Here is a 27,999-nt window from a genome sequence, read left to right on the forward strand (position 1 = left end):
GTTGCCAACCAAAGATAAAAGCTGCAAACGGTAAACTAATTTGACTATATAAATTTAAAAAAAAAAGCTATCAACACTCAATCCTATACACCGAATACAGCAAATAGCTTGCTATTTATAGTTATCCTCCATAGCTGAAAATCTCCAATGTTTGTAAAAAAAAAAAGTTGAGGCTTTTATAGTAGGGCTTAATTAAATTTGAAGATATACAAAATAACGCACCCTGTAATTCAGATGAAAATGGCAAAAAAAAAAAAATAATAATTTCAAGAAAGTATTTTGGGTGGATTGGGGGGGGGGGGCGCCTAAGGAGTATTAAAAGGAAGTGGATATACATAGTCATATTTACGATGTAGCTTTAAAGAAGGTCTCATATGTATGCTTCAGATATAATAAAATGTTGTAACGCTATAGGCTATAGATACAGCTTTCTTTATATGCACTTAGCAACTTTTTGAACGTAAACAAGTGTTGTAAAAACATAACATAATTCAGCATACAGACGTAGGCCTACATTTAAACTCAAATATAGCCAACTATTAGTTTTCAAAAATCAATTTAATAATAATTTTTTTTTTTAAATTGACACATTAGAAAATAAAAAGACTTGTTGAAATGATGTCAGGAAGAAGTTATGAATGACTCTTCACGCCTGTGTGTGTCAGTTCATTGTATATTTTCAAAGTAAGTTGCAGATCCAATGGGCTCTACTGCTCTTGTAATTCTTCGCCGTTTGACGCTATGCTGTATTTCTGGTAGAGTTGGTCTTTGATGTTATCCACGCTCTCACTTTTGTGGAGAGACTCGTGGGAAAGTTGGGAAAGTTCAGCAGTGCGCTCCTTCACGGGGTGCAATCCCCCTCTTGCGAGAAGCTGCTTGTTCTTGAGCAGGCGAAGCTGTCTGGTCAGAGTGTCAGACGGCACGGAGTACATTCTTGTTAGAGGCTCATTGAAGAGCGGCTCCTGCTTTGGCACCGGGCAGGACTCTCTTCTTTGGGGGACAAGGTTTCGTCTTTGGGAGAGCGGGGTTTTCTCGCTTAGGGCGTCCCCGGAACAACCAGTGTCGTCGGGGACGATCCTTGCCTTGCCCTCTGCTTCGTCCGAGCAGTCTTTGGACTCTTCCATTTCTCTCTCGATCTGTTTCTCGCTGAGGCCCAGGAAGCTGGCATATCGCCTGCTGATGACAGTGATCGTGTCCTGTATCAGCTGGAATATCATGGAGAGTAGTGCCAGCCCGAACAGAAGATACAAGGCGCAGACAACTCGCTTGGCGTTGGAATCCAATGTTTGTGTGTTCTGAATAAAGACAAGAACATAAGCTGGTTGTATCTCATTGCATCCTTTAAATATTAGCATACCTTATTATTCGAATCAAAATATCTTTTAGTTTAAAAAAACAACAAGTAAATATAAGCACTACTTTCAGACCCTGCGATGTATGTGGGTAGATGTGGTCAGCACAATGACTTATCGCCTTCAGATTACACAACAGAGTTGGATGGGCAGGGACGTTCTTAACTCCAAATCAAATTCTCCACCAGGATTCGAACCCGACACCCAGGGTGCTTTACCACTCAACCACGACCCTATCTAACAGTTTTTTTTTATTCCTTAATGAATCACTATACTATTCTACTATCATAGCTTTAAAAAAGCCACAAACGTTTCGGGCTGATGCTTCCCCTTAGCCTGCTATAACAAAATCACTGAACAGTTACGCCAATACTCTAGCCACGATTCTGACAATGCCTCAACAGTTTTTGCAAGTCTGCTGCAAAGAGGTTATGAGGTGGAGAAAAAAAAAAGAAGTATCATTTTTAGACATTGTGGTCTAAAGGTCATCAGTTTCTATGGCCAACAGTTAACGAGGGTGTTATAAGACCAGCACAACAACCAACCACCTTTACTTTCCACAACTAATGTCATGTACCCATTAGAACTGGGTAGACTCAGGGGTGGCAAAAAAAAAAAATTAAAATCCCAGTCTTCACTGAGATTTCAACCCAAGACCCCCATCAGTTTGGAGGTCATGCGACTTGTCACTGTCAACACGCCCTCAATCGGAATGTACTTCTTCATCGACGGTAGAGACATTACTAAAAGTGAGACATAACCGCTGGAGCAATGTACAGTAGACACTAGAGACTTGCACTCGTCCCAGTAGTCTCTATTTAAAATCTAAGTTCCTATGCCTACAGTCTAAGTGCCGAAGTCCTACTTACCTTGCCAGGAACAAAATCACCGAACCCTATCGTACTGAGAGTAATAAAACAGAAATAGTATCCGTCCAGGAAGGTCCAGTTCTCCCAGCGAGAGAAGATAATGGCGCCAGACAGGATGTAGATGAACATGGTCAGTACGGACACAGTAATAGGGACTCGAACCTCAGACGTCTTCACCATAGGCTCATTACCTGGTGGAATATTTCAGACAAAGAATCTATATGATAAAACATAGCATTAATGAAAACACTTTTGATGTTTTTCTTTTAAGTTCTTCGATTTTGTTAAAAGTATAAATGCCCTGTAATTGTCAAGAAAATATTCCCCTGGCATGCAAAACATACAATAAAATCTATGGTTATTAATTTTAACAAGTAGTCTAATTGACCGTGAAAAGAAATCTAAAGCAATAATACCCAATGGTGGGACAAATGCATGCAAAAACTCACGTTTCGGGGATTGAACTAAAAAGTGCCCGAGGTGAGTCGTATGCTTCCATGTGAAGCGGAAGGTCATGGCCAGGAAGGAGCCGATGTTGGTCAAGCAAAGCAGAACCAGAGGGATGCCAATGAGAGCGTATAACATAGAGGCAACTTTGCCTTCTAGGGTGACTGGCACAGTGTCGCCGTAGCCTAGGGAAGAAAGTCAGATATAACAAAGACAGTAAGCGTATACAGAAGTAATTTAATTTATAGAGCGCTGTTAACAAACAAACCCTGCCCGCTCCCATCCCCGTCGTCCTGCGGGAGGTTTGGACTAGGAAGTAATTATCTTCAACTCTGAAGGAACATCCGAAACATGTAAAGCATTTTACAAACATTTTTACAAAAATGTAGACTCAGATGCTGTGATAACATTACAAACATAAACACGAGAGCTAAAATGGCAAACTAATTTAAACAAGTTTTAAAGAGATAGGTCTTAATGTTCTTCTTGAATGTAGTGAAAAATGTTGTCTGTATGAGATCGATGGGGAGTGAGCTCCAAACCTTTGGGCCGTGCACTGAAAAAGCCCGCAGACTGTAGCTTTCGAGGGAGAAACGTGGCACCACTAGAAGCGTTGAGTTCATTTAGTGCAGGGCTTTCTGGAGGACATATAAAGTGATCAGTTCGCTAAGGTACAAGGGCATTTCTTTATTATAAATACACTGATGACAAAGTTTGGCCACAGTACAACAGTTAAGCGACAATCTCAGGCAATCTCAGCTCATGGGATTACATCAGGGGATTGACTTGGATTTTTAATTTTGGGACCTTTGGGCGCCTCTGAGTCCACTCAGTTCTAATGGGTACCTGGCATTAGTTGGGAAAAGTAAAGGTGGTTGGTCATTGTGCTGGCCACATGACACCCTCGTAAACCTTGGGCTACAGAAAAAAGATGACCTTTACATCATTTGCCCTATAGATAACAAGGTCTGAAAAGGGGAACTTTTAATTTACTTACATCCTAGCCCAAACTTCGACGAACGGCGGTTATGGCTGCTGGCTAGGTTCGAACCCCGAACCATCTAGACAACGGTCCAGAGTGCACACCACACGACCAGATAGCCATCCTTAATTAATATAATTAAGTTCATTAAGTCTGCTTCTGCTTCCGATTTGCTTTAAGCGAAACTTCCAAAACTGAAGAGTGTACTTTGTTCTAATCAGCTATTTGTTGTTGGACAGACTTGACATCGTTATTGAATCTGACACACGGACCCAATTATTTTGTCATCTTTACTCAACCGTATCCATTCCCTTTCATCAAGGTCAGCACGCGCGGGAGTTCTTCAGCAAATTAAAAAAGGATTGCCAGAAATGAATGCCAGAAAGGGATCGACGCTGTTGGAAACGAGAGGGGGAAAAAAACCCAGAATGCATCACTAAATGGATGAATGTGTGTGTATACAGAAGGGACGAGACATTATTTCCTGTGTTGTATCTCAAACAGTTGAGCAATGATTTCATTGATGTGGACAGAGTATCCTCCCTTCCCTCTCTGTCAATTGTTTGTTTTTGTCGGTGTAACTCTGTTGCGACATTAACCTAATTATGACTTGGTGGTGTCCCCTTTCTAAACAGATCGAAATTTGATCGAGTCAATCTCCCATTAAAAGGGGCACTGTGATAGAGTGTGTGTCTGTGTGTTATGGAGTGTGTGTGTGTGTATTGACTGATGTAAATACATGTACAGTGTTCGATAGAGCGAAATGGACGATGAAAGAGGCGTCACGTGTTAATATTGATTAGTGAATACAAGTAAATTTTAGTGAATTTAAAGATATATTTACACGCATACGTCAGCGGGTATTCCCGCACGTCTTAATTAAAGAATGGAATAACTAAATACGTCCGGAAGAGTCTAAATCAGTGATGCCCAAAATACGGCCTATGGGCTACCAGTGGACTCTTGAGTTTAGAATCTACCAGGAAAAGTGACACGGATCTTTACTTGATTGTGGAACATGATAAGAGGCCAACAAGTTTGTTTTATTTTATAAAGAAGAAATAAGACTGTTTAGAAAACAACAACATATAACCGGCATTATAAACCAAAATATGGCGGCATTCTTGGTTTAAACAGCGAATAAAATATTGTTAATACTACTCTTATAGATTACAGGATCGATGGGAATATTTACCTAAAAGAGACGAGAAAATAAGTCGTTTGTAAAGCTAGCTACAATGTTGCTCACATGAAGCAGCTTTCCGACGTTTAAAAAAAAAAAATTAATTCTAATATCCCATTAATTAATATAAATAGGACTACTAGATCCTACATTTTTTAGTAAAATTATTTCAGGTATTTTTATTTCGTTTTTGTACATTTTCGTTCATGTGGCCCGCGACACTAGTGTCTGAAATTAAAATGGCCCGTTGGTCCCAGGGGCGTAACTAGGGATTTGGGGGCCCGGGGGGATTGACCTCTTTGGGGGCCCCTTGCATTTTGACATTCGACATATGTCATGAGATAATGTACGCAAAAATATATAAGCCCCAAATCAAATTGGTTCAGTATATCAGTAAACTTAACAAAAAGTAATCATCAAGACTCTTTTAATGAATAATACCGTTGTTTATTAGTTAAATAATGCACAAGTGACAAATCTAAATTGATATCGCTTCACGTAGTGCATTCTGTGCAGCAAAGACATCTATAACATCAACTACAACGATACTTTCTAGTATTTGTGACTTCACTGACATTAAAACCATGATAAGCCTTTCTTGCGTCATTGTGCTCCTGAGATACTTTTTGATAGCTTGAGCTTTGAGAATGATCTCTCACATGACGTAATGTCGTAATGGAAGTGGCCTGAGTTAGCGGTATTCGGAGGAGGTTGCAAAGTCTGAGCACACGCAATTCCCATATGAAGCCTGTTTCCTCAATATGTCTATTGGTGATTGTATTACTGTTTGTTGATGAAAAGTGCTCGTGCATCAATGACATCATTGAAAAAGCTATTTTCCATTTATTTCATCATACAAACAGGAAAAGTAGCACAGTTTGTCACAAGCGTGTCTTCTAACAGGTGTCTTGGTTCAAGAAAAAACCCAAAGGTATCCATTTTCTTTCCAGCCTTTGGAATCTGCCCTTCATCTCCATATGAAATCTGTCTAGCACTTCTGTCACAACACGTTTGAATTGCAGTTGTATTGACAGTCCTACATTAGAACTCAACTTCCCATCAAGTCTTTTCTTTCATATGGTTGTTTTGATTACAGGGAATCCATAGTATTCACTACCTTTTTTTTTTGCTTTTTCGATGGATTGGGTTTTTGTCAGTTTCTCATCATTTTGCAGAAAGCATGAAAGGGTACTAATTTCTTTAGCAGATTCCCGTATATGCAGTCCAGTCTTTTGTAGTTTCTTCCGAACTACATTAATTGGGCACAAGAGCTTTGACCAGAATTCCAGATAGGCAAAAAAATCTTAATTTTCCACTGCATGAAGAAGATTCTGTGCTACTATTATATGACATTACGTTATTGTTGGTTGTTTATGTTTTGTGCGAAAGCAAAAGGAGTCAGGGTATACAAAAGTTGGAAAGATCCATATCTCGTTATGCTCGAGTATAGAAATACTCCGATAAGTGGACTGCCGTATTCACCATCACAACTGCTGACGAGTAGAAGACTCAGGGAATCATTCCAACTGATCACAAACTATTGAAACCATTGGTAGCTGAAAATGCAGAGACATTACTCAACGAACGACAGATGAAAAGCAAAGGGAAATACAATGCAAAAGCAAGACTACCTAAAGATTATTCTGTCGGAGAGTTCGTCTAGGTCAAACATGGCAGAAAGCAGTTGTCATAAAAAAAATTCAGCACCCAGATCTTACATCATAAAGACAAACAATGGAAAAACATACAGAAGAAATCAACGCTTTTTAAATAAGAGTTTCGATGAAGACATCTCTGGGTACTATGATACCGATGAAGACAATGAACTGCAAACTGTTGCAACAAACGAAACAGACAGTTATAGACCAACGTCTAGAGAACTTGTTCAGTCAAGACAACCAGAAGTGGACGAATTGTTAAAGTTCCTAGTAGACAGTGCCGGTCGCAGTGGGCGCCGCGCTTTCATAGGCCCCGCGCTAATTCCAAGTGTACATTATTAAATTAAACAATTATAACGTATATAAAATAACAGGGTTTTCGCGACCTCCTGATTTTTCAGGGCCTCCAGGAAATCTCATGAAAAGGCAAAATATTCGATAAAGTCCTGAACTTTTTTTGAATTTATTCAAATCTCCTGAAGAATAGACGAAATTGACGTTTTGGGGTGCCAATAAATAAAAAGTGGCATTGCGAGTTTTCATTTGATAAAAATTTATTGCAAAGACGAAAGTAGGCCTATTTTCTAATTCAAAAAAAATAATTTTGACATTATGCTTATCACTACCCAGACTAGGCCCCGCGCGATCAGTTTCGCATAGGGCCCCGCAAATGCTAGGGCCGGCCCTGCTAGTAGATATCACTATTAAGAACTTTAAAAGGAAGGGTGTGATAATAACTTTAATAGGAAGGGTGTATTAATATTATATGATATTACGTCATTATTTTTTGTTTATGTTTTGTGCGAAAGCAAAAGGACTAGATCATTAGATGTAAATAAAAAGAGAGTTTCCATTGGATTGAGGAAAGATGAATAGAGGGGCAATAACTCGAGTGTGAAGTTTAATTCTGAAATTATAGACGCCAAACTCGAAAAATGGACAATTTTAGCATTGTTAAGAATAACTTTTAGTTATACTCGATTCTGTAAATTTTGCTTCAAGGTTAATTAGTGTAGCCATATAATACTCGCCATTTAGATCTATTATTAGTAAAGGTAACAAGATACCTGGAATTCGCTGTATATCATGCAGTTTTATTCGTGGCAACAAAGTTGAAAATGGAAAACACTCCATATTGTTAAAAACTGATCTCTGCGGCAAAAATATTTTTAAAATATCTAGGTTTAGTCTTTGTGATAAATTTAATCCATAAATGCTGATTAAAAAAAGACACCCGTTGACACTATTTGTCAATCAAATATATTAATTTATGTATTTACAAATAAATTTCGGACACCCATTTGGGGGCCCCCCCTAGGTGGGGGCCCGGGGGGATTTTAAAATTCTCCCCCCCCATCCCCCCCCCCCTTAGTTACGCCACTGGTTGGTCCAATTAGGTTGGGCATCACTGGTCTGAATCTATAAGCCTATCACCAAACTAGAATCTGTTTTTTTAATGTTGTCATACTAAGGGCAAAGTACTCGCTCTTACAAAAAGGAATCAGCGTCATAGAGGAAAAGTTGTCTAATAATTTTATTTGTAATTTCCATACACATCTGCCCTTCTTTAACTGAAACACACTCACAAAAAACTTGTTCGTATAGAAGAAATGGACACCAATAGAGGAATCAATCCCTCTCAATGAGAACCGGTCCAGGTAAGTCAAGGAAACCCATGTGACCTTTCAACTCAGCGCGAATAGTGTTATATTATAATGGTTAGATGTTACCTTATTGTTTAAAATGCCCTCTCGAGAAGAAAAAACACAAAAAGGTTAGAGAACCTTTGACCTAGTCCCTTGAGAGTGTCACTTTCCACGCTGAGGCCAATATGGAAATAAAGTCATACAAGGTCCCCTGGTTGGGTTTTCCGTACAAAGCCAAACTGTACCGCACTCTACTGTTTCTCAAACTTTTATATTCCAAAGGTCCTTTGAAGTAACTAGTTACATTTTATAAAAAATAAAGATTCAATCCTGCAGGGGGGAACAACTTTTTAGAACAAATTTTTAGAATATGAAAAAAAATAAATTTAAAAAAAAGTTTATCTAAGGTGAATAACTCCACTACTACATCCATATATCTCAATACTGTAAGATTTATTTTCCTTTTTCGATAAAAAATAGAATTACTACTATTTAATTTACTAATTAGTTATTTTTGTTTGATTGATTCGTGTTTTGTTAGGAACAATGAATGATTGTGAAAAGTTTCAACTTGATCCGAGAAAGGGAAGTGGTTAAAAAAAAAACGTATTCAAAATCTGTACCAGACAGACAGACAGACAGACAGAGTGAGTTGGTTTCAGCTTTGTAAAAATACAATAGCCATTGGTTTACGTATAGAAAACCCTGCAGGATCAGAATAAAAACATTGGACGTTTGGCTCACGAGGCCTTCATCAATCAGCTTCTGAAACTTTTGAAGGCCTTGTGGCCCAACGGTTTTGTGTTTTTATTTGGGTCAGCAGGGTTTCCTATAAGTATATTTAATGTATTTGTACCTCTAGTTTTACTTAATACATTTCTTTTTTTTTAAAATATATTTCTACTTGTTTTTATTTTCTTAATCCCCCAACAAAGTCCTTCACGTTAATGTATTTCTTCTTACGAATTGTTGCCTGAAATAGTCGCGAACCCCGAAATGGATGCGTACCACAGTTTGAGAAACACCGACCTTCAGCGTACTATTTCAGCAGTTAAATCTGGATGACAATTTATACTCGGTATCGGTATTGACGTTCGCTGAATTCTCCATTTACTAGCCACATGTTTAATTTATGGTTCCTCATACAATAGCTTCGTGTTCCCTAAATAGTTCCCTGTACATTTGCACAGTGTCCACAATATGGTTCCCCATACACCGGCCTCGTGTTACCTACAAAGTTTACCCCACTGCACTAGCCTCTTGAATTCGATTTAGGTAACATAACTATTACATTAAAATGATGCTAATATTCTCTTTCAAGGCAACTATTAAGTCGAGTTATAAATGTTATGATAGCGCCGATGTATAGGGTATTCAGGAATGTTGCGCATAATTTGATAACGTAAAGTCAGTGGCGTAGAGTGACCGTGGGCACGGGTTCAAGAAAATATTGTTGCCCCACCATTTAAGAAAAATTGTTCGACCCCCCCCCCCCCTATAAGACAAATTTTATGCGTGGCAAAAAAAAATCTGTAGTCTATTCATTTCCGAAAAGACATTCCACTGCAAGTAGTTTTAAAATCAGTTCGTGTGGACCCCAATCGGTCAAGAACCATTGGCCCAAACTCAATAAAACCCATACTTGCCGTGGTGGTACGTCACATATTTTGGGCCCCTAATTGTCGTGGGCCCGGGTTCATTGAGCCCCTTCGCGCTAAGGATGCTACGCCACTGCCTGGTCGTGTAATTCCAGGCCTAGCTACACAGGTGGCGCCAGGGTGGGACGCTTGATGAAATAATTAGGCCAGTTAGGGTGGCGACACAAGACTTCCGTATGGGAGCCTAAATAATTGCGAGAGCATCCTCAATGCGCATGTCGAGTTGGCAAAAAGGAGCTTTACAAGCATGTCAACAATCTACAGTCGCTCTAGTGACCGTTTAACAAACTGGCGAGACCCGCACGTTCAGCGTGGTAATAGACATCACAGCTATTAAAACGTAAGCTGTTTTTTGTGGTTGTTTTCTGTTTTAATCAATGTGATAATTAAAGTACCCCCGATGCCTAAGGCGGATCTTTAAAATAAGGTGGCAAGATAAGATAACCAATGAGAAAGTGCTACGAAGAGCAGGGTGCCAGGACATCCGCTCTGTTATCAGCAGCAGACGCCTTGGCTGGCTTGGCCACGTTCGTAGAATGCCAGTAGGTCGACTTCCACAGGACATTCTATATGGCTATCTAATAGAAGGCAGGAGAGCCGCTGGTCGCCCACTTTTACGTTATACGGATGTATGCAAACGCGACATGAAGCTCTTCAAAATCGACACTAGCAACTGAGAAGAGGTGGCACTGGATAGATCCACATGTAAAGAGAGCAAAAAGGAAGGGTCACGGATTGCAGATGTCATACACAACAGAAGCAGAAAGAAGGGTGAAAATGCAACGGCGCCTGGTGATTATATATGCCCAACCTGCGATCGCAGCTGTGTCTCAAGGATTGGCCTCTTTAGTCATACAAGAAGTTGCAAAGGGAAAAGATCGTCTCTCGAGACGTAAAATGCCACAGAATTAAAGTAATACATTGCTAACACTTCATCCCTTATAAAAGACAAGCCGTGGATACCTGCATCATACTAGTCTCACTATTACTGCAACAGTACCGGATGTAACCTATGCACGGATTAATTAAATAATTACCTAATTGCGATAATACGATCTGAATATTTATACATCAGTAACTACAATTTGACGTCTGCCTTAGCAGGACCTCATTCGCGTTTATCTCCCTTGAAACGTCGGAATGCAAGTAAACCTGGTTAGGATTCGTTTTTATGTTGACACGGAACAATATACTAGAAGTATTGACAAAGTTATAGGACGCAAAGGGTTAAATCTCACTTTATAACAAAGCTTATAGCAACTCATTCTCTCTAGTACACCTTTTTGTACACGTTATTTCTCCCACACCAGTTCTCTGTTCAAGTTCAAACCCTTCAAAATTATTCATTGTACCTAAGAAAACATGATTCAATGAAAAATTTTGTTTACACATTATTGGTAATTAATTATTTTGTTTGGTATTAAACAAAAGAGAAATAAATGCTACTTATTGAGAGATGCAGCTGCATATGTGGAGTTATTTCCCTTATTACGTTTTGCACACGTTTTGTCTCTCAGTTCCCAATCTTGAATCAAGATGAAATCTTTGCATAATTATTCTTAGTCGACGACAAGGCATGAATCAATTTAAAAAATTAACCAATTAGTTAATAAATTATTGGGTAATTCATTCATTTTGTTTTATAACGAAAAAAAGGAAAAAAGTGAGATCATATATGTATTATTGAGAAATATGACAGTAATGTTGCGGTTCTTTCTCTTAGATAAGTTTTGTTTTAAGCTTTTTCCAAAAATTATTTCTCTTGTTTGTTATCAACTGAACATCAAGCACCAGCTTTCTAAGCCCTGCCCTTTAATGTAGAGTCCATAATTTCAATTTCAATTTGATTACTATTTACTATTTCCTTTAAAGCAGCGGTTCTCAATCTTTTAAGCTCGGCGACCCCTTTTTACAATATACCACTCTGCCGCGACCCCCCCCTCCCATAGACACACACAGCAATAGAAGAATAGACAATAACTATCCTTATTTTTGATGGTCTTAGGCGACCCCTGGCAAATCGTCAATCGACCCCCAAAGGGGTCGCGACCCACAGGTTGAGAACCCCTGCTTTAAAGTATAAATGCGATACAAAAGCAGTCGATTACAATAGAAGCAGAAGTAAAAATATGCAGATTTCGACCGTCCATTCTCTACACAGTGTTTGGATGTGTTGACACCCTGTGGAGAAAGCAGTTTAAGAGCAGCCCTGAAAATGAGGGCAGCAGAAGTCTGAGCTAGGACGTGTACTCGTTGACACTGCAATGAGTCAGTTCTAGGGAATGCTTCGTGAGTAGTTGGGGGATATCTCGGCGGTTCTCAGTGCTAAGTGAGTGTCAATAATAGAAATATAATGAATAATGATGGTGATGGAGATGATGATGATGACAATGATAAATGAAGAATGATGATGAGGATGATGATGAGGACGATGAATGATGAATGATGAATAATGAGGATGATGATGAATGATTATGAGGAGGAGGAGGAGGATGTTGATGATGGTGAATGATGAATGATGCTGAGGAGGAGGAGGATGATGATGATGAGGATGATGAGGACGATGAATGATGAATAATGAGGATGATGATGAGGGTGATGATGAATGATGTTGAGGAGGATGAGGATACTGATGAAGATGATGATGAGGATGATGATAAATGATGGTGAGGAGGATGATGATAAGGATGATGATGAATAATGAGGATGATGATAAGGATGAATGATGAGTAATGAGAATGATGATGAGGAGAAGGATGTTGATGATGGTGATGATGATGATGTTGATGATGGGGAGGGTGATGATTATGATGATGATGATAAAGATGATGATGATAATGGTAATGATGAGGAGGATGACGATAGTGATGATGATGATGAATGAATATTGAGCTTTTTTCTCTCTGCGTTTTATTTATTTCAATATTCTTTTGGTTTCGAAAATAAAAGGGGGGGGGGCAATTCTACTTTGTTTGGACATCTTTCGCTGACCTATTTTGTTTTACTTTTCACTGACCTATGGTTGTGATGATAGTCACGGAGTAGAGCAATGCACTCGGGTAGGTCCACTTAGCAGCCACTGGAAGGGTTTCAGGTACCAAAATTTCTTCGGTCGTCACGGCCGCCTAAAAAAAAAAAGAAAACAATATTAATATGATTGAGTTTCTACTAAGGTTTTTTTTTAGAAATCAAGTCGGGTCACTGGAGTTTTAAGGTGAAAGTCTGACATCACATCGTGTCAGGGAGATTTTAACAATCATCTTCTCACAATCTCTTACTTAATTACTTAGAGCCTCCAGCGCTGTTTGGCGCATTGGGCGGCAAGTTGTCTCCACAAAGATCTGTCACTGGCAATATCTGAAGCCTCCTCCCACCTGGTGTCCACTGTTCTGAGGTCCTCCATGAATCTGTCCCGCCAAGATATACGAGGACGTCATGTTTGCGCTTTCCTCGTATTGGCCTCCATGTAACTCTTGGTATGCGTAATTCATTTTGTCGGAGAACATGTCTCACAAACCTCATGCGACGCTCTGTTACAACCTCATTAAGTGTTCGACTCCCAGTTAACAATCTCACAATCAAATAAATACATTCTATGTTCCTCGTAGAGTCGGAGATTTTCATACGGGTCATCTCCTCTTCCTTTCGAATTTTATTTTGGAAATAAAATAATTTCGCACAAATATGGATTTTACAACGTAAAGTGTATCAATCAAGTGTGCTGAGATCCTTGCGCGAGCAGGTATTCCCAGCATCTTTACAGTCCTCAGAAAAAGGCCGCCTGCGCTGTCTTGGACATGTTCGCCGGATGGAGGACAATCACATCCCGAAAATCATTCTCTACGGACAACTCGCGACTGGCTCAAGAAAAACTGGTCACCCCCACCTCCGTTACATAAATGTAAATAATCAGGACCTCAAATCAGAGAACATCAATACTGACCAAAGCGAAAACCTGCGATATATGTGAACGGGAGTGTCTCTCCAAAATAGGGCTCCTCCACAGCCAGATGAAAAAGTGTTCGAGATGTACCATTGTCGTTCTACGACTGAAGGAGGCCAACAACAACCAGGTTATCGAGAGATGAAGAGGTAGGGAGAGGAAGAGGGAGGGAGAGGAAGTGGGAGGGAGAGGAAGTGGGAGGAAGAATAAGAGGGAGAGTAAGAAGGAGGGAGAGTAAGAGGGAGGGAGAGGAAGAGGGAGGGAGAGGAAGAGGGAGGGAGAGGAAGTGGGAGAGAGAGGAATAGGGAGGGAGAGGAAGAGGGAGGGAGAGGAAGAGGGAGGGAGGGTAAGAGGGAGGGAGGGTAAGAGGGAGAGAGAGGGAGGGAGAGGAAGAGGGAGGGAGAGGAAGAGGGAGGGAGAGGAATGTTAGGAGAAAGCTCTTTTTATATAAAACAAATTAAAGTTAATAAAAACACACATTAATTTAATTTAATGGGATCAAATCAACGATGGGATCGTTACTTAGGAGAGAAAGAGTTAACACATGCATACACGTAGGGCATTATTATCTTCAAGTTTAAACTAACTTTATGTTATATATAAGATAAGCGTAATATACCGACGGTTCCAGAATCTTCTATTTGCATAAGGCCACACGAGACTCATCAAACTATGAAATGACTTTTTTTTGTATAGTGTAGGCCTTAACGAAAATATTTGTCAAACTAAACATCTATGTTTAGACTGAATGCGTTTCCACGTGAGTCTTCGCCAAAACTAAACGTGTAAAAAGCAGCTTACAGTTTTCAAGTGAGTCGAACTGTGTACTCACCTCCGTCAAGTCGTTTTGAAAGGCCAGTAAAATCTCCTCACATTTGCGTTTCCAATCAGACGGGTAGAGAATGTTGATCTCTTGCGTGAAGTTCCACAGCATGTCGATGTGTCTCTGTCTGGAAAAAGTAACATGAACCAGTGAAGTGTACAAACATTGTAGCATGAACCAGTGAAGTGCACAAACATTGTAACATGAACCAGTGAATTCTACAAACATTGTAACATGAACCAGTGAATTGTACAAACATTGTAACATGAACCAGTGAATTGTAATGTACAAACATTGTAACATGAACCAGTGAATTGTAACGTACAAACATTAAAACATAAACCAGGAAATTGTAACGTACAAACATTGTAACATGAACCAGTGAATTCTACAAACATTGTAACATGAACCAGTGAATTCTACAAACATTGTAACATGAACCAGTGAATTGTACAAACATTGTAACATGAACCAGTGAATTGTAATGTACAAACATTGTAACATGAACCAGTGAATTGTACAAACATTGTAACATGAACCAGTGAATTGTAATGTACAAACATTGTAACATGAACCAGTGAATTGTAACGTACAAACATTAAAACATAAACCAGGAAATTGTAACGTACAAACATTGTAACATGAACCAGTGAATTCTACAAACATTGTAACATGAACCAGTGAATTCTACAAACATTGTAACATGAACCAGTGAATTGTACAAACATTGTAACATGAACCAGTGAATTGTAATGTACAAACATTGTAACATGAACCAGTGAAGTGTAATGTACAAACATTAAAACATAAACCAGGAAATTGTAACGTACAAACATTGTAACATGAACCATTGAATTGTAATGTACAAACATTGTAACATGAACCATTGAATTGAAATGTACAAACATTGTAACATGAACCACTGAATTGTAATGTACAAACATTAAAACATAAACAAGGAAATTGTAACGTACAGACATTGTAACATGAACCAGTGAATTGCATTGTACAATGTAGCATGAACCAGTGAAGTGTAATGTACAAACAACGAAACATTAGCACACGGACTTTAAATGTACTAACAATGTTAGTGGCCCTTTCAGGCCTTGTGATCTATAGGGGCAGATGATGTAAAGCTAATCTGTTTCTATGTCCGACGCTTAAAGAGTGTGTCATATTGCCAGCACAACGACCGACTGCATTTATTTCTCAGTTGGAAGTCAGGCACCCATTAGAGTTAGGTGGACTCATGGGCACCCTAAAAATCCCACAATTCAAAATCCCACTCTATACCAGGGTTCGAACCAGAGACACATCGGTTGGGAATCGCTCTACCACTCAGCCACCAGGTCCCCCCCCCCCACCAACAATGTAAAATGAGATCAAGGAATCTAATGTACAAACAAAGGGTGCACAAATAAGCTAACTTAAGCCAATGTTGTGCTAATTGTTTGTCTTTTTTGTTTGTTTTGTAGCTGATGAAGGCCTCGTGTCCCAAACGTCCTTTGTGTTACTTGGTCCGGCAATGTCACATATATGCAAGTTTATTGTATTTTCCAATTATGAGTGCGGGCTTACATTTGCTGTACCTCACTGGTTTATAGTTAACCGCTCTGAACAAATAGCCCATATGCTAGGACAAATGTGTACAAATGCTCCTTCTTCCCTAGTACTATTAGAGCATGGAATGGGTTGCCTTAAAAAGCCAGGAATACCAGGGACTTGGCAGAATTTAGGTCATTGGTTAATGACTAAATGCGTGACGCGTAGGACGTAATCATCTGACGTAACGTCTGAATTATATAAGATAAGAATTTAGTATTTGACCACTCTGACCTTATCTCCGTGTAGTTTATCTTCAGAAGTTCTCGAGTCTGCACCACTGGAGCATCTTCTAAAGGTTTCTGACCCTCTAGGTACTGGAAGAGAAAGCCGCCTGCCACGGCGTAAAGTCCAACAATGGTGGTCAGTCCGACATGGGACAGGATGAAAACCAACAGTTTCTGAAATTATAATGCCAAGGTCATTTACATTTGCTACTACTATAGAACGCATTGGTCAATCATCCTGCTAGCATCCTGATCTTATGCAAAGATAATTTATAGATTTAGACATATACATGTAGTAAGAACAAAGGGAGACAAATATTACATGTATTAGCCGTTTATTGTGACCGCATCACAAATGAAGAGATACGATGACCACTGTCAAATAACGCAAACTAAAACTTTCTGGCAATATCACAAAGTCCTCAGCGCTTGCTAAGACCTTCCTTCAGGGAACAGTACCAGGAAAAAAGAAGAAGAGGCAGACGAAGAAATCGATGGGAAGAAAACATAAGGAATGTACGTGCTTGTCATTGAAAGAATTCTATTCAAGCAAAAAGACAGGGAGTAATGGAGAAAGACGGTCGACAGATCATGTATTGTACCCCAACAGTTCACCAGACCAAAGGATAGGTGAAGCAGGTCCATGTGCTATGAATTGTAAAGGACAAGCTGTTTGTTAAGACAAGGCCGTTGACGGGGGGTGTCAGCAGGAGGTATTATGAAGGCAATTCAGAAAAGTGTGGAGAGGGTAGAGGTGGAGGGAATTACTATTACCATGGATACATGTTCTAATCAATTACATTTATAATAGAATAGATACTGATTTTTACATCTTCGTAACAATATTGGGTGACACCAACCCTTGTGACGCCACTGTAATAACTAACTCGTGGAAAAAAGCATTTTCATTCACACCCCTACCTGCCGAAAAGTATATAGGCTACGAGTTCAAATGATGTCAAAAAAAAAATGAAAGCGTTGAAGATTAGTCCATATTTAATACTATGGGCTAATGAATTTTTCACCCAGAGACCTCAGAGGGTTAGGGTAAACAATGTAATATCAAATGCACTCATAGTTAACACAGGGGCGCTCCAGGGGGCTGTGACATCGCCATTGAGGTTCATTTTGTACAGAAATTATTTTCAATACAATAGTCTTTTTTGGTCCTTCACAAAATTCGAAAAATGCGGCTCTTCATGTCCTGCTCTCAGAGAGCTCAGACGTAAATGAGTATTTCAGAAAAATAGAACACATTGAAAATACTGTAAAGATAATTTTTATTATTAAATGTAAAAAAAAAAACCTCAAAGAAATGATAATCGATTTTTGTAGGGAAAAGAAGGAAAATGATATTGTTTCTGTAGCTGGTGAGACTATTGAAATAGTGCCAACTTTTAAATACCTTGGTACTATCCAAGAAAATAAACTAAATTTTACTGCAAATACTGATTATATCAGCAAAAAGGGGCAGCAAAGATTACGATTACTGAGAAAACTGTCCTCATTTAATGTTAGCGAAAAGGCCTTGGCTATGTTTTATCACGCTCATTTCTGCAATATCTTAAGTTTCAATATCACTGCCTGGTATGACAATCTGAGAATTAAAAAAATAAAAGTAAACTTCATAAAATCCTAAATGCTGGTGGTAAAGTCATTGGCAAAAAACAAACCCCATTGGGGCAGCTGTTTGAGACAAACATCATTTTAAAAAAGCTAAAAAGATTCTAGAAATAAAAAAATCAACCTTTGGGTCAGGATTTTGTGATTTTACCATCACAAAAGAGATACAAGACACCGATAGTAAAGACAAACAGACACAAACACTCTTTTGTTCCCCTTGCAAACAATCTGATATAAACTTTCGCATCTAAATTTTGAGTGGGTCTGGTGTGAATGTACATTGTTTGGTGTAATGCACAAATTGTAAGACAAATTTCCTTATGACTATAAAGATTATTATTATAACATGATCAAGTATACTAGGCTACACATTTAGGGTTATATGACTTCACGTAGAAACCCTGTAAGAAATATGACCATTTTGGATGCACAGTAGAATTACGCCAGAAAAACTTCGTATTAGGATATTACTGAAAATTAATTGAAACGATTGGTATATTAATAATCCGTAAATTAAAACACATATTATATTGTTATAAACCTGGTGGTGGCACAGATGGGGGTAGTGGTGTGTGTGTAGTCAGCCGACGCAGATCGCCCCAGGCCAGCGCTAGACGAGCGGTCAACCGTGACGAGTTACGACGGTCAGCCGAGACGAGTGTCAACATGACGGTTCGAGAGTGAACAGAGCTCAGGAGCGTCACGAGAGATGTAGTCATCTGATCTGCCAGAATGGTCGAGCGACGTTCTGCCCGGTCATAGAGGGCCAGCAGGGACCCTAAATAAAGAGCGAAGGTATCAGAGACGAGGTGTGGCAACTTCCCGGTTTTACGGTTCCTTACGACGGCTCAGTACATGTCCGAGACGAAACGGAGAGACCAGTGTAAGAGTTGATACGGCGGTACGGTTGATACGGAGAGATATTTGTACAGTCTTGTGTTACGTGCTGCGAATTGTACAATATTGGCTGTTATTTATTGGACATTAAACCTTTACGTTATTCGGAGCCCTAAGTTGTCAAGTTCTTTAAGTTGTTGGTGTATGATGCAGTTTACAGAGAGCCTGGATAGTGAGATTCGTAACAATATATATAAAAAATTGTCAAAACAATCGGAGGAGTTTTCTTCTGTAGAATCCTAGAAACTTCTGTCCCTAATATTTCTCTTAACTCTTTTTCTACTAATTGACGATACCCTCGTTGGTTTGACCTCATTAAATTCAATTAATGTTTTATTTTATAAACTATACTTTGTGTTATATAAAATAGCATGCATTTCCCTTTATGCCCATACCAAATAATACATTTTCTGATAACGAACGACAAAGTTACTGAAACCTAATCATAACAGGGGAGTGAAATAGTAATGAGCAAAATGTAGAATTCCGTCAAAACATGGGAAAATAATTACGGAGAGAAAGAGTCAAAGGAAGGTAAGCGTAGTGTTTGTCAACACTATCTTATAGTAAAATCAACGCTGCATTATCTGCACAAAACATATTTATTGCCATAGTGAGCACCATAGAGGTGTCACAGCTTTCCTATTATATAACTATATCTACTTATAGCTCGATACATCCAAACTCCGAAAGTTCAACTGTAGTTAACAAAATAAAACAATTCAACCACTAGATCAAACACAGAACCTTTTTAATAATCTTTTACTGCATATCACACAAGCTGGACTCTGTCTGATAACTCTCTGACAACAACACACTTCCGGTCATTCGCGCAGAGTGTAAAAATAGATTATACATACATACACACATTCATCCGTGACAAGAGGTTAGAGGAACCTGTGTACGAAATTTCATGAGAATATGTTTGAAAGTTTTAGAAACCTCTTCATATGTTCATACATAAATCAGTGAGTGGTATTTGTACAAAGCTTATATTAACTCCTTCACTCCGTCCGTCTGTCTGTCTGTCTGTCTCATACACAATTAATTTAGCAAACAAAGCCGTTGTCCTCCGGATTCTGGACGGAGAACATTTAATTGGGAACAGTGGCGTAGCTATGGTGGAGGGAGGGGAGGGGGTCGAATTTGAAAATCCCAGGACCCTCACTTGAAGGGGCCCCCAAATGAGTGTTCGAATTTTTTTTTACATGAAATATTAAATATTAAGCCATTATCTCGTGTCACGATGTCAAATGTCCACTAAATAGGTAAAGCACCCTGGCCCTTAAATGATGGCAAATTCCTAGCTACGCCACTGATTGGGAATGTTGAAAGGGTGAATTTTAATGGGGAAAAGTTGAACAGGAAAAGTTGATCAGGAACGGGGTGTGTTTAATGTATTAAGAGTCACGTATTATAGTTAGCCCCCTTCAGTCGTAGAACGACCATAGTTCATCTTGCACACTTTTTCATGTGGCTGAGGAGCCCTATTTTCGAGAGACACTCCCGTCCACAAATATCGCAGGTTAATATGGCTTTCTCTTCGGTGGTAGAGGAGCTGGCCATTTTTCGCTTATTAAATTCTATATAGGGCTGGATTTAAAGGAAAGCAGGCTGGGCTACAGCTCAAGGGTATACACAAGACAGGGGCCCAAACCCCCAAAAAATCGTATTTTAACCGTTCAGCAAATTTACTGGTTTGTTTTTGTTTTGTTTTTTTGACACTTTTTTTTTTCGCATTTTTAAGAACATTACTTTTAAACTTATAGTTGGCAATACTGTTGTAGTCTGAAAATGTCAGCTTATAGTGTGCTCGTATTTTATTATATATATATATTCTAGATTTACTACATTGCCAAAACTTTAAAAAATTCTCATTTTAACTCAGTTTATTTTCCTTGAACGAAGGAAAATTAAATTTAATATACAAGAACTCTCTTTTAAAATAGGGCAGGATTTTAGAGTTTTATTAAATCTTTCGAAAAAAAGTAGGGGCCTCACAAAAATTCTGCCCCGGGGCTTTCACATGCTTAAATCCGGCTCTGAAGGCTTTACTTTCTAATGAATATATTTAATGAGTGCTATTATCTTAAACCCTTACCTTGGAAGCCCATTTAGCTCTTCTCTTTAGCCTTTCAGCCCTCGTGATCCTGACGGCAGCGTGAATGGTCAAGGCCGCATTTCGTAGAATGTCTCCTGGAGTCCTAACCACAACAGGCGTAGTGTTTTCTGACTCCTGCATTCCAGCTTTCGTTTTCTCCAAAGGCGTGTCTTCGATGCAGTATCCGCCAGGGGCGTCGCCCTCGACACGCACGTCCAGGTCATCCGAGTCACTGAAGGGCGCAACCCACTGGTCATCAGGGGCGTCGCCTGAAGAATATGGCGCGTGGTCTATCAATATTTGCGAGTCTGTATCCATGACCAGCACGGCGCTTTTATCTTGGGACTCGTCCGAGATTTTCGCGACAGCGATTTTGTAGCTGTGCGAGAAGGGCTCCACGGCTTGGTGCGGAGCTGACGCAGAGGTGACGCCGTTCGGTTCCTTCCCGTCCGTCGCGATCACCTCAGCCGGCACGTGGTCTTCGTCGAAAGTGGCCAGTCTAGCGAGCAGGACATGGGCGTCTGATCCGAATGGGTCTCTGATTTCACGGAAAGAGCTGCTGAGCTCTTTCTGCATAGCGACATGCGTCTCCGCCTTGTTCCTACCTTTGAACCCCTACGTTCAACTCCTCTGCCGTCATCAACCATTACATCTGTTTGGAAATAAAGAAAGTGTAAGTATCTTATCACTTCAAGTTCTAGAAGATTCCTAGTCTGTTCTAATCAACCCATTCGTTTCTTGATTAAATCCAAGAAAATATAGTTAAATACTGCCCACACGAATATTACAAATAACAAATAGAGTTGTCCTGCTTTTCAAAAACACTTGTCCCCCTACTCAATACATGTAATTGTTATTTTTTCACAATGCCAGCAGAACTCAACGCAGTTATCTCCCTTTCTGCTCTATTATTATTAGCATCCGTTTTGGCGGCAGTTCGCCGAGTCTTCTGTATATCAAGGGGAGCTAATGCCAGACAAAAGTACTTAAAAATGCACTGTGGCTAAATGGTAAAACGGAATGGCAATGTTTTGAGTCGACATAGCGTCACACACTGTCCCACCCCCTGCGGGCGGCCACCGAAAAGTGCAATTATTATTCTACACCTTCAAGCATTGTTCGGAAATGTATGTGTTCCCCCCTTACCCTTCTAGAACTTGTCTTATTCCTCTTTAACTCTTTCTCTCCTGTTCTATTTGACGATCCCATCGTTGATTTGACCCCATTAAATTGTTTTTAAAAATCTGTATATATATATCTACGTCGCCCAACCATGCGGGACACCACGCACGCACGTCAACTCTCTAACCCTCGATGAAAAAGTCATGGAAAGATAAATCTTTAATTTCTGCAAGTCGGACTAGAGTTACCCCACGTAACTTTCGCTTCGACAGAGAAACAAAAAGAGGGGGGGGGGATGGAGAACACGTATTCTTCTCTGTATAAATAGTTCTCTACGTCGCCCAGCCACTCCCTCCAGGAAGTGTTCACTCCTCACTAAACAGAGGGGTATGCTACTCCGCGGGTAGGCTCGTAAACATGTATTTGTGTTATATAAAAAGAGCATGCAATCCCCTTCAATTCTTTACAAAATAAAATATTTTCTGATAACAAAGTTATAGACGTTTAATCATAACAGGGGAGTGAACAAAATAAATAATTCGGATCATGAAAAATAATTACGCAGAGAAAGAGTAACTGAGAGGTCCTGTCAGAGGCGTAGTGAGCAAATTGCGCCCGGGGGCAAGGTACATTATTGGCGCCCCTCTCCCATTTTTTTTTTATGAACATCACATAAAAATATAGGTTGCTTTTGGCGCCCGGGGCATAGTGCCCCCATCGCCCCTCTCCCCTGACTATGCCTCTGCGTCCTGTAGATGGACAAACTGAAAAGACAGAAAATAGTACTTAGGATTGTCGTGACAGTTTACTAGTGTCCAAGAACATACATAGATGTACATGTATCTCTAACCTTGTTGATAAATTTCACAGGGATTATTATAAGCGATTTAAACATTGTAAATCATGACCATACATAAGCCTCCGTTTGATAAGTTCCCCCTTTTTTTTTAATACAGCAAACTTTAATAGCAAAGACATAAATAAGTGCTGAAATTTTCAGATATGATGGATCATTTAGAATCACAAATATAATTCAAAGGTTAGCATGTGAAAGAACTAATATATACCTAACCAGGATTTTGTAACAAAGTAAAATAAAGTATCTTTCCGTGATCTTTCCCCAAGTCGACTGCAACCTAATGAATAAATTTGTCGTAGAATCCCTTCCCAGGCCTAAAAGGCTGTTCTATAAAGTTCAAGTATAAATGTGAAGTGTACATTAAAGTTTGGGTTTATTCTCCAAAACATGCTATGTTTATCTGTAAGACTATGATGAATTTGTTTGGATAATGAAGGACTATTTTGGATGATGAAGGTCTATTTTAGACAACGAAGGACTATGCCAAGCTTTCTAAACTGGACTTTTTGGTTGGTAGCAGTGAATTTAACATTTTACCGATATGACTTAGAACAGACATCATAAATACATTTAATACATAAACCAATTTACAGTGAAACTTTAAACACATAACTGTGACTCATTAAAATAGAATTTTTGCCAAGCGCCAAGTGGGTGTCGCCGAATCATTGTCAAACAATTATTTACTGAAGCTGCTATATAGGTGTCTTCCATCTGGTTAACTTCACTGTACCTATAAGTGTTTAATGCGTCAAACACTGGCTTCCATTTGTGTTAAAGATGAAATGATAGAAACATAAATATATAAGAAATGTATAGGTCTGTGCTGCTCTCCATAGACACACAAACACACACACACATATATATATACATACACACACACACACACACACATATATATATATATATATATATATATATATATATATATATATATATATATATATATATATACATATATATATATATGTATTGCTACGATCTTCTCTATCAGGCCTTCTGCAAACACTGCTAAACAGCACATCTAACACAAGAATTTGACAACAAGAGCCTCAAGTAACAATGTGGCGGTTTATTTGCAAATACAACAGCCAATTAACACAATTGGCTACACTAACTTCAAATGCTTTGCTACACAACAGAACTGCCTAACTAATCACTACAAGTTTTTCTAGCTCGTACAGCTACATTTTCGAGGCCTCACAAGGTACCGCACAGTCCTTCTGCCTTGCGTTTCTGGACTCAACTGTTTTCTTACACATTGTCTCTCGACCGTAAAGGCTTTTGGTCACATGACCACAGCACGGGCCGTAGTTGCGTGCACTAGCATTACTGTCCCTTGTCTATCGACAGCCGTTGACCCGTTGACCTGTGTGATTGGCCTGAGTCGTGTGTATGTGTGTATCAGTAGGCCGCACACACATTAACCCTTTCAGTCCGCCACTAGAGTTACAACATATATATATATATACATATATATATAGATAGATAGATATAGATATAGATATAGATATATGTCTGTGTATATATAATCTGTGTATTTCTCCAGTAAACTTAATGTTCTCTTTTCCTTTTTCCATGGAGAGCTCATAAAGGGCGCCGTCCAGTTTTTCTTAATCATGATTAACCTAAGAAGAACAGTATGTCTATATAGATGCAATTGACCCAAAGAATATAAAAAGTCCACCTTAAAATCGACATTATTAAAAATTCGCTTGGGAAATTAGTTTTGACATTTTTTTGTTCACATAGGGTCTCTGGAGTCTGTATTCCATTGCAGTATAACCTCACAACTTGGTGTCAGAATGCAGGAGACGTGTCTCGGTTTCTGATTTATGCAAAGCTGTTTCCAAGTTTTTCTCTTCTTTTGAAAAATGGGCGGGGGAGTATGTATTTGCAAATCAGGGGAAAATTTTGTTTTGGTCAAGTAGGTTAGAATGACCCATTGTTCTTCTGAAAGCAGCCTTTGTACACGAAGAAGGCATGCTAAGTCATATCATTAAGTCAACTTTGACCCTTTTTTGACTGGTCAAGTCATATCGTTTTTTTCAACTTTGACTCTTTTGTGACTGGTCAAGTCATATCGTTTTTTTCAACTTTGACTCTTTTGTGACTGGTCAAGTCATATCGTTTTTTTCAACTTTGACTCTTTTGTGACTGGTCAAGTCATATCATAAACGTGACTCTTTTGTGACTGGTCAAGTCATATCATAAACTTGACTCTTTTGTGACTGGTCAAGTCATATCATAAACTTGACTCTTTTGTGACTGGTCAAGTCATATAATAAACGTGATTCTTTTGTGACTGGTCAAGTCATATTATAAACTTGACTCTTTTGTGACTGGTCAAGTCATAATAAACTTGACTCTTTTGTGACTGGTCAAGTCATATCGTTTTGTCAACTTTGACTCTTGCTCGTGTATTTTCTATTCATAGCATCAAGTCAACTTGCACTCTTTTCAAGTGAGATATGTAGTTGCTATAGAGAGGGATTGAGTTCGAATCCATATCTAAACCAGTGATTTTAAAATGGAGATGGGCACAACGAATTGGAGTTGTCTAGAACAAAGTCTGATGGCCAAGTACTGGCCAAAAAGTACTGGCCACAAAGTACTTCTCTGGCCCTAAACTCCACTGGACGTCGAAAGGTTTAACATATAACATTTAAGTCTGGTGATGGCATAAAATGTAGCACTCACGTAGAACTACATACAAAGGTACTCACGTAGAGCTACATACAAAAGTACTCAATAGAACTACATACAAAAGTACTCAGTAGATCTACATACAAAAGTATTCACGTAGAGCTACATACAAAGGTACTCACTTAGAGCTACATACAAACGTACTCAATAGAACTACATACAAAAGTACTCAGTAGAGCTACATACAAAAGTACTCAGTAGAGCTACATACAAAAGTACTCACGTAGAGCAGAGAACAAAAAAAGATTTAAACTCACTTCCTTCAACATCTCTTCAGTGTGAGAATAAAATGGCACTGAGTAATGTGCATCTATCAGATACAAAATACAATATTAAAAACATAAAGTTAGATATCTGTATCCGATAGAACCAAATTGCCAATCAAGGGATATAAAAAAAAAAAGCTCACTGCTCTTTTAGAGTTAATTCCCTTCAATACCGATTATCTTTTGTTATAGACCTAAACAAGATTAACAACACAACTTGAGAGAAGATATTCTATACACTAAGAGAGTCTCCTGACTTCTTGACGCTATGGGCAGTCTGAACACTACAAGCACAATAAAGTCAATGAATTACAGAAAATTACATTTCTGATCGGCTGTTTCCAACACAGAAAGAAACAGTTGCCAACTTTGTCGAAGATAAAAAACAAAATAAGGTTTATCCTGGGAGAAGAAAGAAGCTTATAAATAATTCAGACTCCATGACCCAGACAATTGATAATAGTTGGTCATTTTATAGTTAGCTTGCAAGTGATGTCTTTTGTTCCAGATGTAAATATCGTCTGTATCTAGAGCCTAGTTTGAACATGTTTTTTTGTGTCCGAAAAGAAAAATCGCTGCATAATTTCGTCTAAATTTTCTTGGGCCTTATGAATAGATCTCAACATTGGTCCTGACATAGAAGTCTGGGTCTTGGCATAGTAGTCTTTGTCTGCTTACCGACATTTAAGGGTTCGTTATTCCTAGTGCCATGGAACGGGTAGCCTAAGTCAGCCAGGAAAACCAATGACTTAGACGTTTTTAAGTCTAAGTGACATGCACGACTAGATAAGCCCATGGATACACGTAGGTCGAAATATATCTTTGGATAATGTTTTGAAGGAACGTCTGTAATTTATAAGATAAGATATCGTAGTGTGTTGGGAAAGTGGGGAGCGGCAGGGGCGACGCTTTAACAGTCTAACCTAATCCTCCGTAATCAACACCCTTCCTACGCCAGCCTATGTAGGAAGATTGCGTTTGTCCAAGTCATAAGTTTATAATTAAATATGCTACGTATGGATGTTATTATGTTGTATGCCCCCATCTCTAACGAGTCTGAAAATCCTCCGGTAGGGGAGACGCAACACTCAAGAGTTTTATGTCGCGCAGAGGGGATACTTTAAAACCAAACTGTGTAACATTTTTAGAAGAAACTACTCACTATTTGTAATGAAGACCCATCCACACAAGTTATCATCTAACTTTAAAAAAAACACCTAGTTTATCAACACTTTCTTTAGTCTGTACACTGATACACTAAAAAGCTTGTCTTTTATATTTTTTTTTTGGCCTTAGATGAAAGGCTTTAAAGAACTTTACATCGCTGAAAATCCAATCAGGTATTTATGAAACTATTTTTAAAAAACTATTTATAGAACTGGAGGCGCGGTGGCTGAGTGGTTAAATGCTTTGCTTCCGAATCTGGGGTCCCGGGCTCGAATCCTGGCGAAGACTGGTAGTTCTATTTTCGGAACCTTTAGGGCGCCTCTAAGTTCACTCACCTCTAATGGATACATGACATTAGGCGCGGTGGCTGAGAGGTTAAATGCTTGGCTTCCGAATCTGGGGTCCCGGGATCGAATCCTGGCGATGACTGGTAGTTCTACTTTCGGAACCTTTAGGGCGCCTCTGAGTTCACTCACTTCTAATGGATACATGACATTAGTTTTGGAAAAGTAAAAGACGGTTGGTCGTTGTGCTGGCCACATGACACCCTCGTTAACCGTATTTATCATATGCCCCATAGATCACAATCTGTGAAAGTGGAACTTCACTTAACCCACTATTTATAGAATTATGTTAAAGAAAAAATGTATTGAACTAATCTACTTGATGGTAACTTTGCTTCGCTTTAAATGATATTATCACGGAAAAGAAAAAGAAAGTATTTTCTTGCTTGCTTACCAAGTAGTCATGACAACGTATAATGATCCAAAACTCACGCAGCAAAACACTTTCACATGTCAAATCAAACTGGCTGTGGACTCCCATTTTCGGTTCTTTTCGACGGAGCTTTTAAAAGGTCAGGGTGTCA

At 39.1% G+C, this 27,999-nt stretch overlaps 1 protein-coding gene across 5 annotated transcripts; it reads right to left on the minus strand.

Annotated features, from left to right (window-relative positions):
- Positions 1–577: 577 nt before the first annotated feature.
- LOC106075433 (TWiK family of potassium channels protein 18-like) lies at positions 578–27,999 on the minus strand. 5 transcript variants are annotated; one of them, XM_056007108.1, is made up of 8 exons: positions 27,870–27,999; positions 21,012–21,663; positions 16,398–16,564; positions 14,571–14,688; positions 12,812–12,920; positions 2,671–2,853; positions 2,222–2,412; positions 578–1,295 (listed from the first exon to the last, which is right to left on the minus strand). In XM_056007108.1, exons 2-8 carry the CDS (start codon positions 21,585–21,587, stop codon positions 708–710), a joined length of 1,932 nt encoding a protein of 643 aa, XP_055863083.1. In that variant the 5' UTR covers positions 21,588–21,663; positions 27,870–27,999; the 3' UTR covers positions 578–707. The 5 variants fall into 5 exon arrangements, with proteins under 5 accessions (XP_055863083.1, XP_055863084.1, XP_055863085.1 ...); XM_056007109.1 differs by lacking the exon at positions 27,870–27,999 and adding an exon at positions 25,956–26,185; XM_056007110.1 differs by lacking the exon at positions 27,870–27,999 and adding an exon at positions 25,922–25,940.

The sequence above is a fragment of the Biomphalaria glabrata genome, chromosome 12 (assembly GCF_947242115.1).
Source record: "Biomphalaria glabrata chromosome 12, xgBioGlab47.1, whole genome shotgun sequence".
NCBI lineage: Eukaryota > Metazoa > Mollusca > Gastropoda > Planorbidae > Biomphalaria > Biomphalaria glabrata.